Source organism: Phyllobates terribilis, unplaced genomic scaffold, assembly GCF_046119375.1.
Source record: "Phyllobates terribilis strain yellow unplaced genomic scaffold, ASM4611937v1 Scaffold_7__3_contigs__length_470593459, whole genome shotgun sequence".
In the NCBI taxonomy this organism is placed as follows: Eukaryota; Metazoa; Chordata; class Amphibia; order Anura; family Dendrobatidae; genus Phyllobates; species Phyllobates terribilis.
In genome coordinates this window covers 435,455,948-435,470,151 of record NW_027362767.1, presented here as the reverse complement: position 1 = coordinate 435,470,151, position 14,204 = coordinate 435,455,948, and the positions used below count along the sequence as shown (strand labels likewise).

Genomic DNA, 14,204 nt, shown 5'->3' with positions numbered 1-14,204 from the left:
TGCATTTTTTATGTGGTTTCCCCATTCATTAGAATAGGGGGAAAATGCTTCAAAAACGCTGAAAGAATTAACGAGCTGCAGATATGAAATTGCTTGAAATCTGCAAGGAAAAAACAAGCGACGTGTGAATGAGACTTCAGGAAATCCTTCAGTTTTTGTAACAAATCTGCACAGGAAAAAATAAAACAAAAATGCAGCAAATACTTAGCGTGTGCACAGAGCCTATAGAGTCTCAAAAAAGCGCAGAACGTCTTTTCGTACAGGATCCCCTGCGGTGAAACTGACATGATCAATTTATCCTACATCTTAATACAGTTTTGGTGACTTTTTGTTTCCTTTTTATTTATTTTTTTTGTCTTTTACACACTAAAAACACACAAAAAAATTATTTTTTATTTTGTCGCCACATTCAGGGGAGCTCATCTTATTTTTCGTTAGACATGGCCGCATGAGGGCTCGTTGTTTTGAGAGACAGGTGTATTTTTTATTTTGGGGTACATGCAATTTATTAACTTTTTTTATTATTTTTTTCATAAATTGAGGGGTATAAAGAAAATGTTAGTTTGCTATTTTTTCTCTAGTGTACACTGTGCAGGATAAAAAATGTACCGTATTTGTTTTATACTGAGGGGCGTCGGGTGCAGAGAGACATTTGTGGGCGCATTTTAATAACACACTTCAATAGTCCAGTATCGCAGTGTATTGTGTCCATCAGTCTGTTAGGTCCAGCCTTTAGGGGTTAATGGTGAAACCCCTGGTGAATAAGCAGGTGCCACCCAGCTCTCCGGGGCTCCAGAAAAGCCAGAAGAAACCATCTCCTGCTCCACTACCACAGTACTAGTCTGGGAAAGCCGGGTGACAACCGCTGAAAAGCAACTTACACTACAGTGAATGGACACAGCAGATTTATAGCAAGTGATGTCTGACAAATCCCTGAGCCGCGGCCATAACACAGAGTCCATGTTCCCAAATCACCAACACCTCATAATGTAACCTGCAGCCCAGCAGCTGATCAGCGAGTAACTGCAAAGCCTCTTACCAGCTGGATCTGCCCCAAACGCCTTAAAGTCTAAGGAAAGAGAAGATCTCCAGGGGTAGTTCTCAAGAAGACCGTCCAGAACGCCCCTAAAAGACAGAAGTCACATGATCAATCCAGACGAAGACGGTATAATACTTCTATTCTTAAACATAAGGGGCAGCATTATATAGTTATATTCTTGTACATAGGAGGCAGTATTATAGTAGTTATATTCTTGTACATAGGAGCAGTATTATATAGTTATATTCTTGTACATAGGAGCAGTATTATAGTAGTTATATTCTTGTACATAGGGGGCAGTATTATAGTAGTTATATTCTTGTACATAGGGAGCAGTATTATAGTAGTTATATTCTTGTATATAGGGGGCAGTATTATAGTAGTTATATTCTTGTACATAGGGGGCAGTATTATAGTAGTTATATTCTTGTACATAGGAGCAGTATTATAGTAGTTATATTCTTGTATATAGGGGGCAGTATTATAGTAGTTATATTCTTGTACATAGGGGTAGTATTATAGTAGTTATATTCTTGTACATAGGGGTAGTATTATAATAGTTATATTCTTGTACATAGGGAGCAGTATTATAGTAGTTATATTCTTGTACATAGGGGGCAGTATTATAGTAGTTATATTCTTGTACATAGGGGGCAGTATTATAGTAGTTATATTCTTGTACATAGGGAGCAGTATTATAGTAGTTATATTCTCGTACATAGGGGTAGTATTATAGTAGTTATACTCTTGTACATAGGGAGCAGTATTATAGTAGTTATATTCTAGTACATAGGGGGCAGTATTATAGTAGTTATATTCTTATACGTAGGAGCAGTATTATAGTAGTTATATTCTTGTACATAGGAGCAGTATTATACTAGTTATATTCTTGTACATAGGGGCAGTATTATAGTAGTTAAACTCTTGTACATAGGGAGCAGTATTATAGTAGTTATATTCTAGTACATAGGGGGCAGTATTATAGTAGTTATATTCTTATACGTAGGAGCAGTATTATAGTAGTTATATTCTAGTACATAGGAGCAGTATTATAGTAGTTATATTCTTGTACATAGGAGCAGTATTATAGTAGTTATATTCTTGTACATAAGGGACAGTATTATAGTAGTTATATTCTTGTACATAGGGGGCAGTATTATAGTAGTTATATTCTTGCACATAGGGGGCAGTATTATAGTAGTTATATTCTTGTACATAGGAGCAGTATTATAGTAGTTATATTCTTGTACATAGGGGGCAGTGTTATAGTAGTTATATTCTTGTACATAGGAGCAGTATTATAGTAGTTATATTCTTGTACATAGGGGGCAGTGTTATAGTAGTTATATTCTTGTACATAGGGGGCAGTATTATAGTAGTTATATTCTTGTACATAGGGGCAGTATTACAGTAGTTATATTCTTGTACATAGGAGGCAGTATTATAGTAGTTATATTCTTGTACATAGGGGGCAGTATTATAGTAGTTATATTCTTGTACATAGGGGGCAGTATTATAGCAGTTATAATCTTGTATACTGTATAGAAGCAGTATTATAGTAGTTATATTCTTGTACATAGGGGACAGTATTATAGTAGTTATATTCTTGTACATAGGGGCAGTATTATAGTAGTTATATTCTTGTATATAGGAGCAGTATTATAGTAGTTATATTCTTGTACATAGGAGCAGTATTATACTAGTTATATTCTTGTATATAGGGGGCAGTATTATAGTAGTTATATTCTTGTACATAGGGAGCAGTATTATAGTAGTTATATTCTCGTACATAGGGGTAGTATTATAGTAGTTATACTCTTGTACATAGGGAGCAGTATTATAGTAGTTATATTCTAGTACATAGGGGGCAGTATTATAGTAGTTATATTCTTATACGTAGGAGCAGTATTATAGTAGTTATATTCTTGTACATAGGAGCAGTATTATACTAGTTATATTCTTGTACATAGGGGCAGTATTATAGTAGTTAAACTCTTGTACATAGGGAGCAGTATTATAGTAGTTATATTCTAGTACATAGGGGGCAGTATTATAGTAGTTATATTCTTGTACATAGGAGCAGTATTATAGTAGTTATATTCTTGTACATAAGGGACAGTATTATAGTAGTTATATTCTTGTACATAGGGGGCAGTATTATAGTAGTTATATTCTTGCACATAGGGGGCAGTATTATAGTAGTTATATTCTTGTACATAGGAGCAGTATTATAGTAGTTATATTCTTGTACATAGGGGGCAGTGTTATAGTAGTTATATTCTTGTACATAGGAGCAGTATTATAGTAGTTATATTCTTGTACATAGGGGGCAGTGTTATAGTAGTTATATTCTTGTACATAGGGGGCAGTATTATAGTAGTTATATTCTTGTACATAGGGGCAGTATTACAGTAGTTATATTCTTGTACATAGGAGGCAGTATTATAGCAGTTATAATCTTGTATACTGTATAGAAGCAGTATTATAGTAGTTATATTCTTGTACATAGGGGACAGTATTATAGTAGTTATATTCTTGTACATAGGGGCAGTATTATAGTAGTTATATTCTTGTATATAGGAGCAGTATTATAGTAGTTATATTCTTGTACATAGGAGCAGTATTATACTAGTTATATTCTTGTATATAGGGGGCAGTATTATAGTAGTTATATTCTTGTACATAGGGGACAGTATTATAGTAGTTATATTCTTGTATATAGGAGCAGTATTATAGTAGTTATATTCTTGTACATAGGGGCAGTATTATAGTAGTTATATTCTTGTATATAGGAGCAGTATTATAGTAGTTATATTCTTGTACATAGGAGCAGTATTATACTAGTTATATTCTTGTATATAGGAGCAGTATTATAGTAGTTATATTCTTGTACATAGGGGACAGTATTATAGTAGTTATATTCTTGTACATAGGGGGCTGTATTATAGTAGTTATATTCTTGTACATAGGGGCAGTATTATAGTAGTTATATTCTTGTACATAGGAGCAGTATTATAGTAGTTATATTCTTGTACATACGGGGCAGTATTATAGCAGTTATATTCTAGTACATAGGGGGCAGTATTATAGTAGTTATATTCTTGTACATAGGGGGCAGTATTATAGTAGTTCTATTCTTGTACATAGGAGCAGTATTATAGTAGTTATATTCTTGTACATAGACGCAGTATTATAGTAGTTATATTTTTGTACATAGGGGGCAGTATTTTAGTAGTTATATTCATGCAGATAGGGGGCAGTATTATAGTAGTTATTACCTGTTCCTTCCTGGGTCTCTGAAACCTTTTGCAAATGGATTTCTGTCAATTTTCAGTTTTGTTATCTATGGAGAAAATGATCCTTCATGAACCAGTAATATGGACATACGGTTGTAGAATCTGATCTGCTGATATCTGATTGATGTACAGTACATACCAAAAGTTTGGACACACCTTCTCATTTAAAGATTTTTCTGTATTTTCATGACTATGAAAATTGTGCATTCACACTGAAGGCATCAAAACTATGAATTAACACATGTGGAATTATATACTTCACAAAAAAGTGTGAAACAACTGAAAATATGTCTTATATTCTAGGTTCTTCAAAGTAGCCACCTTTTGCTTTGATGACTGCTTTGCACACTCTTGGCATTCTCTTGATGAGCTTCAAGAGGTAGTCACCGGAAATGGTCTTCCAACAATCTTGAAGGAGTTCCCAGAGATGCTTAGCACTTGTTGGCCCTTTTGCCTTCACTCTGCGGTCCAGCTCACCCCAAACCATCTCGATTGGGTTCAGGTCTGGTGACTGTGGAGGCCAGGTCATCTGGCGTAGCACCCCATCACTCTCCTTCTTTTCAGTTGTTTCACACTTTTTTGTTAAGTATATAATTCCACATGTGTTAATTCATAGTTTTGATGCCTTCAGTGTGAATGTACAATTTTCATAGTCATGAAAATACAGAAAAATCTTTAAATGAGAAGGTGTGTCCAAACTTTTGGTCTGTACTGTATTTGGTACAGGGCATTTTTTAGCTTTCTGTTTGCTAGGCATTCTGGGAGTTGTTGTCCTCTGTAAACCTACAGACTATTTCCCGCTGCCCATATGGCACACCACCGGCGCCCCCACCTGCTGGTTCTGATACGCCGTCACCGTGGTAAATTCCGTTTCTTTGAATGAAAACGTCTTCACCCCGTCTGCTGGTAATGACTGAATCTGAGACAGGTCAAAGCGCGAGTCCTGGAGGATGACGTGGACCCGGGGCTTGTACTTGTGCATCGACTGCAGGATGATCTGCAAAGATAAGAGAAGAATTACCACAGTCAGCACCGCACGGCCGCCATTATTACCAGTCTGGTAGGTGACACTGCTGGATCCCTGCACAATTAAGTGATTGTACAGAGGAGCGGCAAAATGACAGCAGCGGCACAGGGACCCCACATTCTACCGGCGCCACACGCAGGCGATTGTATGTAAAGTCACATGCGGAGGCTTCAGACTCTTTACTATACACTTTACTATACAAGAGGCGCAGATCTCAGGACTTTATTTTTCACACAGATCACGAGACCCCAGACATAACCCCCCCATGCCCCAAAGATCACGAGACCCCAAACATAAGCCCCCCGTACCCCAAAGATCACGAGACCCCAAACATAAGCCCCCCGTACCCCAAAGATCACGAGACCCCAGACATAAGCCCCTATACCCCAAACATAGCCCCCAGCAACCCACAGATCATGTGACCCCAGACGTAAACCTCGCACCACAAAGATTCTGAGATCCCAGGCGTAACCCCCGTACCCCAAAGATTCTGAGACCCCAGACATAAGCCCCCGCATCTCACAAATCACAAGACCCCAGGCATTATCCCCTGGCACTCCAAAAATCACAAAACCTCAGACATAAACCCCCCGTACAACACAGATCACAAGACCCCAGACATAATCCCCCCGCACCCCACAGATCACATGACTTCAGAGGGAGCGGACTGTGCATCTGACAACTGACTCCTGTACAGGGGGCGGCGTCTGACACCTATGAAACCTATGAGTTCCGGGTGTTTTTTGGGTGTCACTTGATGTTGGTGACGTTGATGTAGTTGTGATGTGCGGGTGTCGTGCTGGACGGGGTCACACTGGGCATCCAGTGACCGGAGTAATGTGCTGTGACCAATGACACATCTGTTGCTGCCAAATGGAGGAATTTCAGGACTGTGGAGCACACGACAAAGAAGATGAGTGCGGCCCCCCCGCACATCACTGAGGGTCATGTAGAGACACATAGGCATAAGGGGTTTGTAGGATCATACTCTATATACACAAACCCAATTCCAAAAAAGTTGGGACACTGTGTAACATGTAAAGTGAACAAGACTTAATGATCTGGAAATTTCTTATCGCCATATATTATTCACACAGAACATAAAACAGATCAGAAAGTGAACATTGGACATTTTTCCATCTCATCTGAAAATATGAACTTATTTAGAAATTGATGGAAGCAACAGCTCAAGAAAAGTTGTGCCAGGGATAGCAAAAGGCTGGAAAAAGGCAGAGGCAGAAGAGGCAGAGTCTCCCAGGAGCAAAGATGGTCGGAGGTCACCGATCTGTGGACAACTGCATCTAAAAATTATTCCCCAACCTAAAATTACCTAGACTTTGAATATTTGTCCATCTACAGGACAAGATATCATCAGAAGATTCTGGAGAAATCCTGTGCACAAGTGACAAGGCCAGGGGTCATTAGTGGAGGCTCGGGATCTCCGGGCCCCCAGGCTTCACTGACTTACAAAAAAAAGACATGATTGCTTGTGCAGATCACTGCATGGGGTCAGGAATAATCCAAAAATAATTGTCAGTGATCACAGGTCGCCGTGCAATCCACAAATGCAAGTGGAATCTCTATCGTGTAAAGAAGCTGCATATTTACATAATCCAAAAACTCTGCCGTCTTCTCTGGGACGAAGCTCATTTTCAATGGACTAAGGCAAAATGGAAAACTGTTCTGTGGTCAAAATGTGAAATTCTTTGAGAACCCTGGATGCCATGTCCTGTGGACTCAGTAAGAGAGGAACCATCCAGCTTGTTATTGAGGAGAGGGACCATCCAGCTTGTCGAGGAGAGGGACCATCCAGCTTGTTAGCTAGGAGAGGGACAATCCAGCTTGTTATTGGGGAGACGGACCATCCAGCTTGTTATCAAGGAGAGGGACTATCCAGCTTGTCATATAGGAGACGGACCATCCAGCTTGTCATATAGGAGAGAGACCATCCAGCTTGTCATATAGGAGAGGGACCATCCAGCTTGTCATATAGGAGAGGGACCATCCAGCTTGTCATATAGGAGAGGGACCATCCAGCTTGTCATATAGGAGAGGGACCATTCAGCTTGTCATATAGGAGAGGGACCATCCAGCTTGTTATAGAGGAGAGGGACCATCCAGCTTGTTATAGAGGAGAGGGACCATCCAGCTTGTTAGCTAGGAGAGGGACAATCCAGCTTGTTACTGGGGAGACGGACCATCCAGCTTGTTATCAAGGAGAGGGACTATCCAGCTTGTCATATAGGAGACGGACCATCCAGCTTGTCATATAGGAGAGGGACCATCCAGCTTGTCATATAGGAGAGGGACCATCCAGCTTGTTATAGAGGAGAGGGACCATCCAGCTTGTTATCGAGGAGAGGGACCATCCAGATTGTTATAGAGGAGAGGGACCATCCAGCTTGTTATAGAGGAGAGGGACCATCCAGCTTGTTATTGAGGAGAGGAACCATCCAGCTTGTTATCGAGGAGAGGGACCATGCAGCTTGTTATAGAGGAGAGGGACCAACCAGCTTGTTGTCTGCGCACAGTTCACATCTCTAATGTATGGGGCGCATTAGTGCCTATGGCAGGGGCAGTGCACACATTAGAGGCGCCATCAATACTGAGTGTTATATAGAGGTGTTAGAACAACCTCTGCTCCATCCAGAGGTCTAGTTCAGAGGAGACCTTGTATCTTTCAACAGGACAATAGTAAACCCTATCCTGCCTCCATCACAGCAGCCCAGCTCCGCAGAAGAAGAGTTCGGGGGATCAACCGGCCGCCTTCAGTCCGGACCTTTCACCAATAGAAAATATTTTGTGCATTATGAGATGAAAAATCCTACAAAGACCCCGAACTGAGGAGCAGCGAGAACCCAACATCAGAGAAGAAGGGGAAAAAGTTCCTCTCCCAAAACTCCAGCGACTGTCTCCTCACTTCCCTGACATTTAGAGACTGTTGTAAGAAGAAGAAGAGGGGACGCTGCTGCAGAGTGTTGGACATGGCCCTGGTACAATGGCGGACATTGCTCGAGTACAACTCTTCTGAGATGTGTCTCTGCCATCATCCATTCCTAAACGAGTCACAGAAATGGAGAAATGTCCAATGTTCACTTTCTGATCTGTTCTATGTGATAAAGTATGGCAATGACAAGTGATGTAACTTGAAGCTTGTGGGCCCCAATGCCAAATCTCCAACAGAACCCGTAACCATCATGGGTATGTAATCGTTTTAGTCTTCTAATATAGACCAGAGGGACTGTTTGGGCCCCCGAGGCTCCAGGGCCCAAGTGTGACTGCAGCCCCTGTACCCATTATAGTTACACCCCTGGTAATAAGAGATTTCCAAATCATTGCATCATTGTTTTCTTTACATTTTACATAACCAACTTTTTGGGAATTGGGGTTGTATATGTGTACAGTATATATAGGTGACCTGTTATATGTGTAATGTACAGTATATATAGGTGACCTGTTATATGTGTAATGTACAGTATATATAGGTGACCTGTTATATGTGTACTGTACAGTATATATAGGTGACCTGTTATATATGTACTGTACAGTATATATAGGTGACCTGTTATATGTGTAATGTACAGTATATATAGGTGACCTGTTATATATGTACTGTACAGTATATATAGGTGACCTGTTATATATGTAATGTACAATATATAGGTGACCTGTTATATGTGTAATGTACAGTATATATAGGTGACCTGTTATATATGTACTGTACAGTATATATAGGTGACCTGTTATATATGTACTGTACAGTATATATAGGTGACCTGTTATATGTGTAATGTACAGTATATATAGGTGACCTGTTATATGTGTACTGTACAGTATATATAGGTGACCTGTTATATATGTACTGTACAGTATATATAGGTGACCTGTTATATGTGTAATGTACTGTATATATAGGTGACCTGTTATATCTGTACTGTACAGTATATATAGGTGACCTGTTATATGTGTAATGTACAGTATATATAGGTGACCTGTTATATATGTACTGTACAGTATATATAGGTGACCTGTTATATGTGTAATGTACAGTATATATAGGTGACCTGTTATATGTGTAATGTACAGTATATATAGGTGACCTGTTATATATGTACTGTACAGTATATATAGGTGACCTGTTATATATGTACTGTACAGTATATATAGGTGACCTGTTATATGTGTAATGTACAGTATATATAGGTGACCTGTTATATGTGTAATGTACACTATATATAGGTGACCTGTTATATGTGTAATGTACAGTATATATAGGTGACCTGTTATATGTGTAATGTACAGTATATATAGGTGACCTGTTATATGTGTAATGTACAGTATATATAGGTGACCTGTTATATATGTACTGTACAGTATATATAGGTGACCTGTTATATGTGTAATGTACAGTATATATAGGTGACCTGTTATATGTGTAATGTACACTATATATAGGTGACCTGTTATATGTGTAATGTACAGTCTATATAGGTGACCTGTTATATCTGTACTGTACAGTATATATAGGTGACCTGTTATAAGTGCAATGTACAGTTTATATAGGTGACCTGTTATATCTGTACTGTACAGTATATATAGGTGACCTGTTATAAGTGTAATGTACAGTATATATAGGTGACCTGTTATATGTGTAATGTACAGTTTATATAGGTGACCTGTTATAAGTGTCATGTACAGTATATATAGGTGACCTGTTATATGTGTCATGTACAGTTTATATAGGTGACCTGTTATATGTGTAATGTACAGTATATATAGGTGACCTGTTATATGTGTAATGTACAGTTTATATAGGTGACCTGTTATATGTGTAATGTACAGTATATATAGGTGACCTGTTATATGTGTAATGTACAGTTTATATAGGTGACCTGTTATATGTGTAATGTACAGTTTATATAGGTGACCTGTTATAAGTGTAATGTACAGTATATATAGGTGACCTGTTATAAGTGTAATGTACAGTTTTTATAGGTGACCTGTTATATCTGTACTGTACAGTATATATAGGTGACCTGTTATATGTGTAATGTACAGTATATATAGGTGACCTGTTATAAGTGTACTGTACAGTATATATAGGTGACCTGTTATATGTGTATTGTACAGTATATATAGGTGACCTGTTATATATGTATTGTACAGTTTATATAGGTGACCTGTTATATCTGTAATGTACAGTATATATAGGTGACCTGTTATAAGTGTAATGTACAGTTTATATAGGTGACCTGTTATATGTGTACTGTACAATATATATAGGTGACCTGTTATATGTGTACTGTACAGTATATATAGGTGACCTGTTATATGTGTACTGTACAGTATATATAGGTGACCTGTTATATCTGTAATATACAGTATATATAGGTGACCTGTTATATGTGTACTGTACAGTATATATAGGTGACCTGTTATATATGTACTGTACAGTATATATAGGTGACCTGTTATAAGTGTAATGTACAGTTTATATAGGTGACCTGTTATATGTGTAATGTGCAGTATATATAGGTGACCTGTTATATCTGTACTGTACAGTATATATAGGTGACCTGTTATAAGTGTAATGTACAGTTTATATAGGTGACCTGTTATATGTGTAATGTACAGTATATATAGGTGACCTGTTATATCTGTACTGTACAGTATATATAGGTGACCTGTTATAAGTGTAATGTACAGTTTATATAGGTGACCTGTTATATCTGTACTGTACAGTATATATAGGTGACCTGTTATAAGTGTAATGTACAGTTTATATAGGTGACCTGTTATATGTGTAATGTGCAGTATATATAGGTGACCTGTTATATGTGTAATGTACAGTATATATAGGTGACCTGTTATATCTGTACTGTACAGTATATATAGGTGACCTGTTATATCTGTACTGTACAGTATATATAGGTGACCTGTTATATCTGTACTGTACAGTATATATAGGTGACCTGTTATAAGTGTAATGTACAGTTTATATAGGTGACCTGTTATATGTGTACTGTACAGTATATATAGGTGACCTGTTATATCTGTACTGTACAGTATATATAGATGACCTGTTCTAAGTGTAATGTACAGTTTATATAGGTGACCTGTTATATCTGTACTGTACAGTATATATAGGTGACCTGTTATATCTGTACTGTACAGTATATATAGGTGACCTGTTATAAGTGTAATGTACAGTTTATATAGGTGACCTGTTATATGTGTACTGTACAGTATATATAGGTGACCTGTTATATCTGTACTGTACAGTATATATAGGTGACCTGTTATAAGTGTAATGTACAGTTTATATAGGTGACCTGTTATATCTGTACTGTACAGTATATATAGGTGACCTGTTATAAGTGTAATGTACAGTATATATAGGTGACCTGTTATATGTGTAATGTGCAGTATATATAGGTGACCTGTTATATGTGTAATGTACAGTATATATAGGTGACCTGTTTTATGTGTAATGTACAGTATATATAGGTGACCTGTTATATCTGTACTGTACAGTATATATAGGTGACCTGTTATATGTGTAATGTACAGTATATATAGGTGACCTGTTATATGTGTACTGTACAGTATATATAGGTGACCTGTTATATCTGTACTGTACAGTATATATAGGTGACCTGTTATAAGTGTAATGTACAGTATATATAGGTGACCTGTTATATGTGTACTGTACAGTATATATAGGTGACCTGTTATATGTGTAATGTACAGTATATATAGGTGACCTGTTTTATGTGTAATGTACAGTATATATAGGTGACCTGTTATATGTGTAATGTACAGTATTTATAGGTGACCTGTTATATGTGTAATGTACAGTATATATACAGTACAGACCAAAAGTTTGGACACATCTTCTCATTTAAAGATTTTTATGTATTTTCATGACTATGAAAATTGTACATTCACACTGAAGGCATCAAAACTATGAATTAACACATGTGGAATTATATACTTAACAAAAAAGTGTGAAACAACTGAAAATATGTCTTATATTCTAGGTTCTTCAAAGTAGCCACCTTTTGCTTTGATGACTGCTTTGCACACTCTTGGCATTCTCTTGATGAGCTTCAAGAGGTAGTCACCGGAAATGGTCTTCCAACAATCTTGAAGGAGTTCCCAGAGATGCTTAGCACTTGTTGGCCCTTTTGCCTTCACTCTGCGGTCCAGCTCACCCCAAACCTTCTCGATTGGGTTCAGGTCTGGTGACTGTGGAGGCCAGGTCATCTGGCGTAGCACCCCATCTCTCTCCTTCTTGGTCAAATAGCCCTTACACAGCCTGGAGGTGTGTTTGGGGTCATTGTCCTGTTGAAAAATAAATGATGGTCCAACTAAACGCAAACCGGATGGAATAGCATGCCGTTGCAAGATGCTGTGGTAGCCATGCTGGTTCAGTATGCCTTCAATTTTGAATAAATCCCCAACAGTGTCACCAGCAAAACACCCCCACACCATCACACCTCCTCCTCCATGCTTCACGGTGGGAACCAGGCATGTAGAGTCCATCCATTCAGCTTTTCTGTGTCGCACAAAGACACGGTGGTTGGAACCAAAGTTCTCAAATTTGGACTCATCAGACCAAAGCACAGATTTCCACTGGTCTAATGTCCATTCCTTGTGTTCTTTAGCCCAAACAAGTCTCTTCTGCTTGTTGCCTGTCCTTAGCAGTGGTTTCCTAGCAGCTATTTTACCATGAAGGCCTGCTGCACAAAGTCTCCTCTTAACAGTTGTTGAAGAGATGTGTCTGCTGCTAGAACTCTGTGTGGCATTGACCTGGTCTCTAATCTGAGCTGCTGTTAACCTGCGATTTCTGAGGCTGGTGACTCGGATAAACTTATCCTCAGAAGCAGAGGTGACTCTTGGTCTTCCTTTCCTGGGGCGATCCTCATGTGAGCCAGTTTCTTTGTAGCGCTTGATGGTTTTTGCAACTGCACTTGGGGACACTTTCAAAGTTTGCCCAATTTTTCGGACTGACTGACCTTCATTTCTTAAAGTAATGATGGCCACTCGTTTTTCTTTACTTAGCTGCTTTTTTCTTGCCATAATACAAATTCTAACAGTCTATTCAGTAGTACTATCAGCTGTGTATCCACCAGACTTCTGAACAACACAACTGATGGTCCCAACCCCATTTATAAGGCAAGAAATCCCACTTATTAAACCTGACAGGGCACACCTGTGAAGTGAAAACCATTTCCGGTGACTACCTCTAGAAGCTCATCAAGAGAATGCCAAGAGTGTGCAAAGCAGTCATCAAAGCAAAAGGTGGCTACTTTGAAGAACCTAGAATATAAGACATATTTTCAGTTGTTTCACACTTTTTGTTAAGTATATAATTCCACATGTGGTAATTCATAGTTTTGATGCCTTCAGTGTGAATGTACAATCTTCATAGTCATGTACATTCAGAAAAATCTTTAAATGAGAAGGTGTGTCCAAACTTTTGGTCTGTACTGTAGGTGACCTGTTATATGTGTAATGTACAGTATATATAGGTGACCTGTTATATCTGTACTGTACAGTATATATAGGTGACCTGTTATATGTGTACTGTACAGTATATATAGGTGACCTGTTATATCTGTACTGTACAGTATATATAGGTGACCTGTTATATGTGTACTGTACAGTATATATAGGTGACCTGTTATATCTGTACTGTACAGTATATATAGGTGACCTGTTATATGTGTACTGTACAGTATATATAGGTGACCTGTTATATCTGTAATGTACAGTATATATAGGTGACCTGTTATATCTGTACTGTACAGTATATATAGGTGACCTGTTATATCTGTAC

At 38.2% G+C, this 14,204-nt stretch overlaps 1 protein-coding gene across 1 annotated transcript in view; it reads right to left on the bottom strand.

Moving 5' to 3' along the window:
* Positions 1-14,204, bottom strand: part of TBX22 (T-box transcription factor 22) — a 31,949-nt gene that overhangs the window by 6,744 nt on the left and 11,001 nt on the right. Inside the window, exons 5-7 of the mRNA XM_073638054.1 lie at positions 5,168-5,332; positions 4,318-4,382; positions 1,040-1,125 (exon numbers count right to left, since the gene is read on the bottom strand). Of these exons, the coding sequence (XP_073494155.1) occupies positions 1,040-1,125; positions 4,318-4,382; positions 5,168-5,332 (316 nt within the window). The remainder of the gene's footprint in view (positions 1-1,039; positions 1,126-4,317; positions 4,383-5,167; positions 5,333-14,204) is intronic.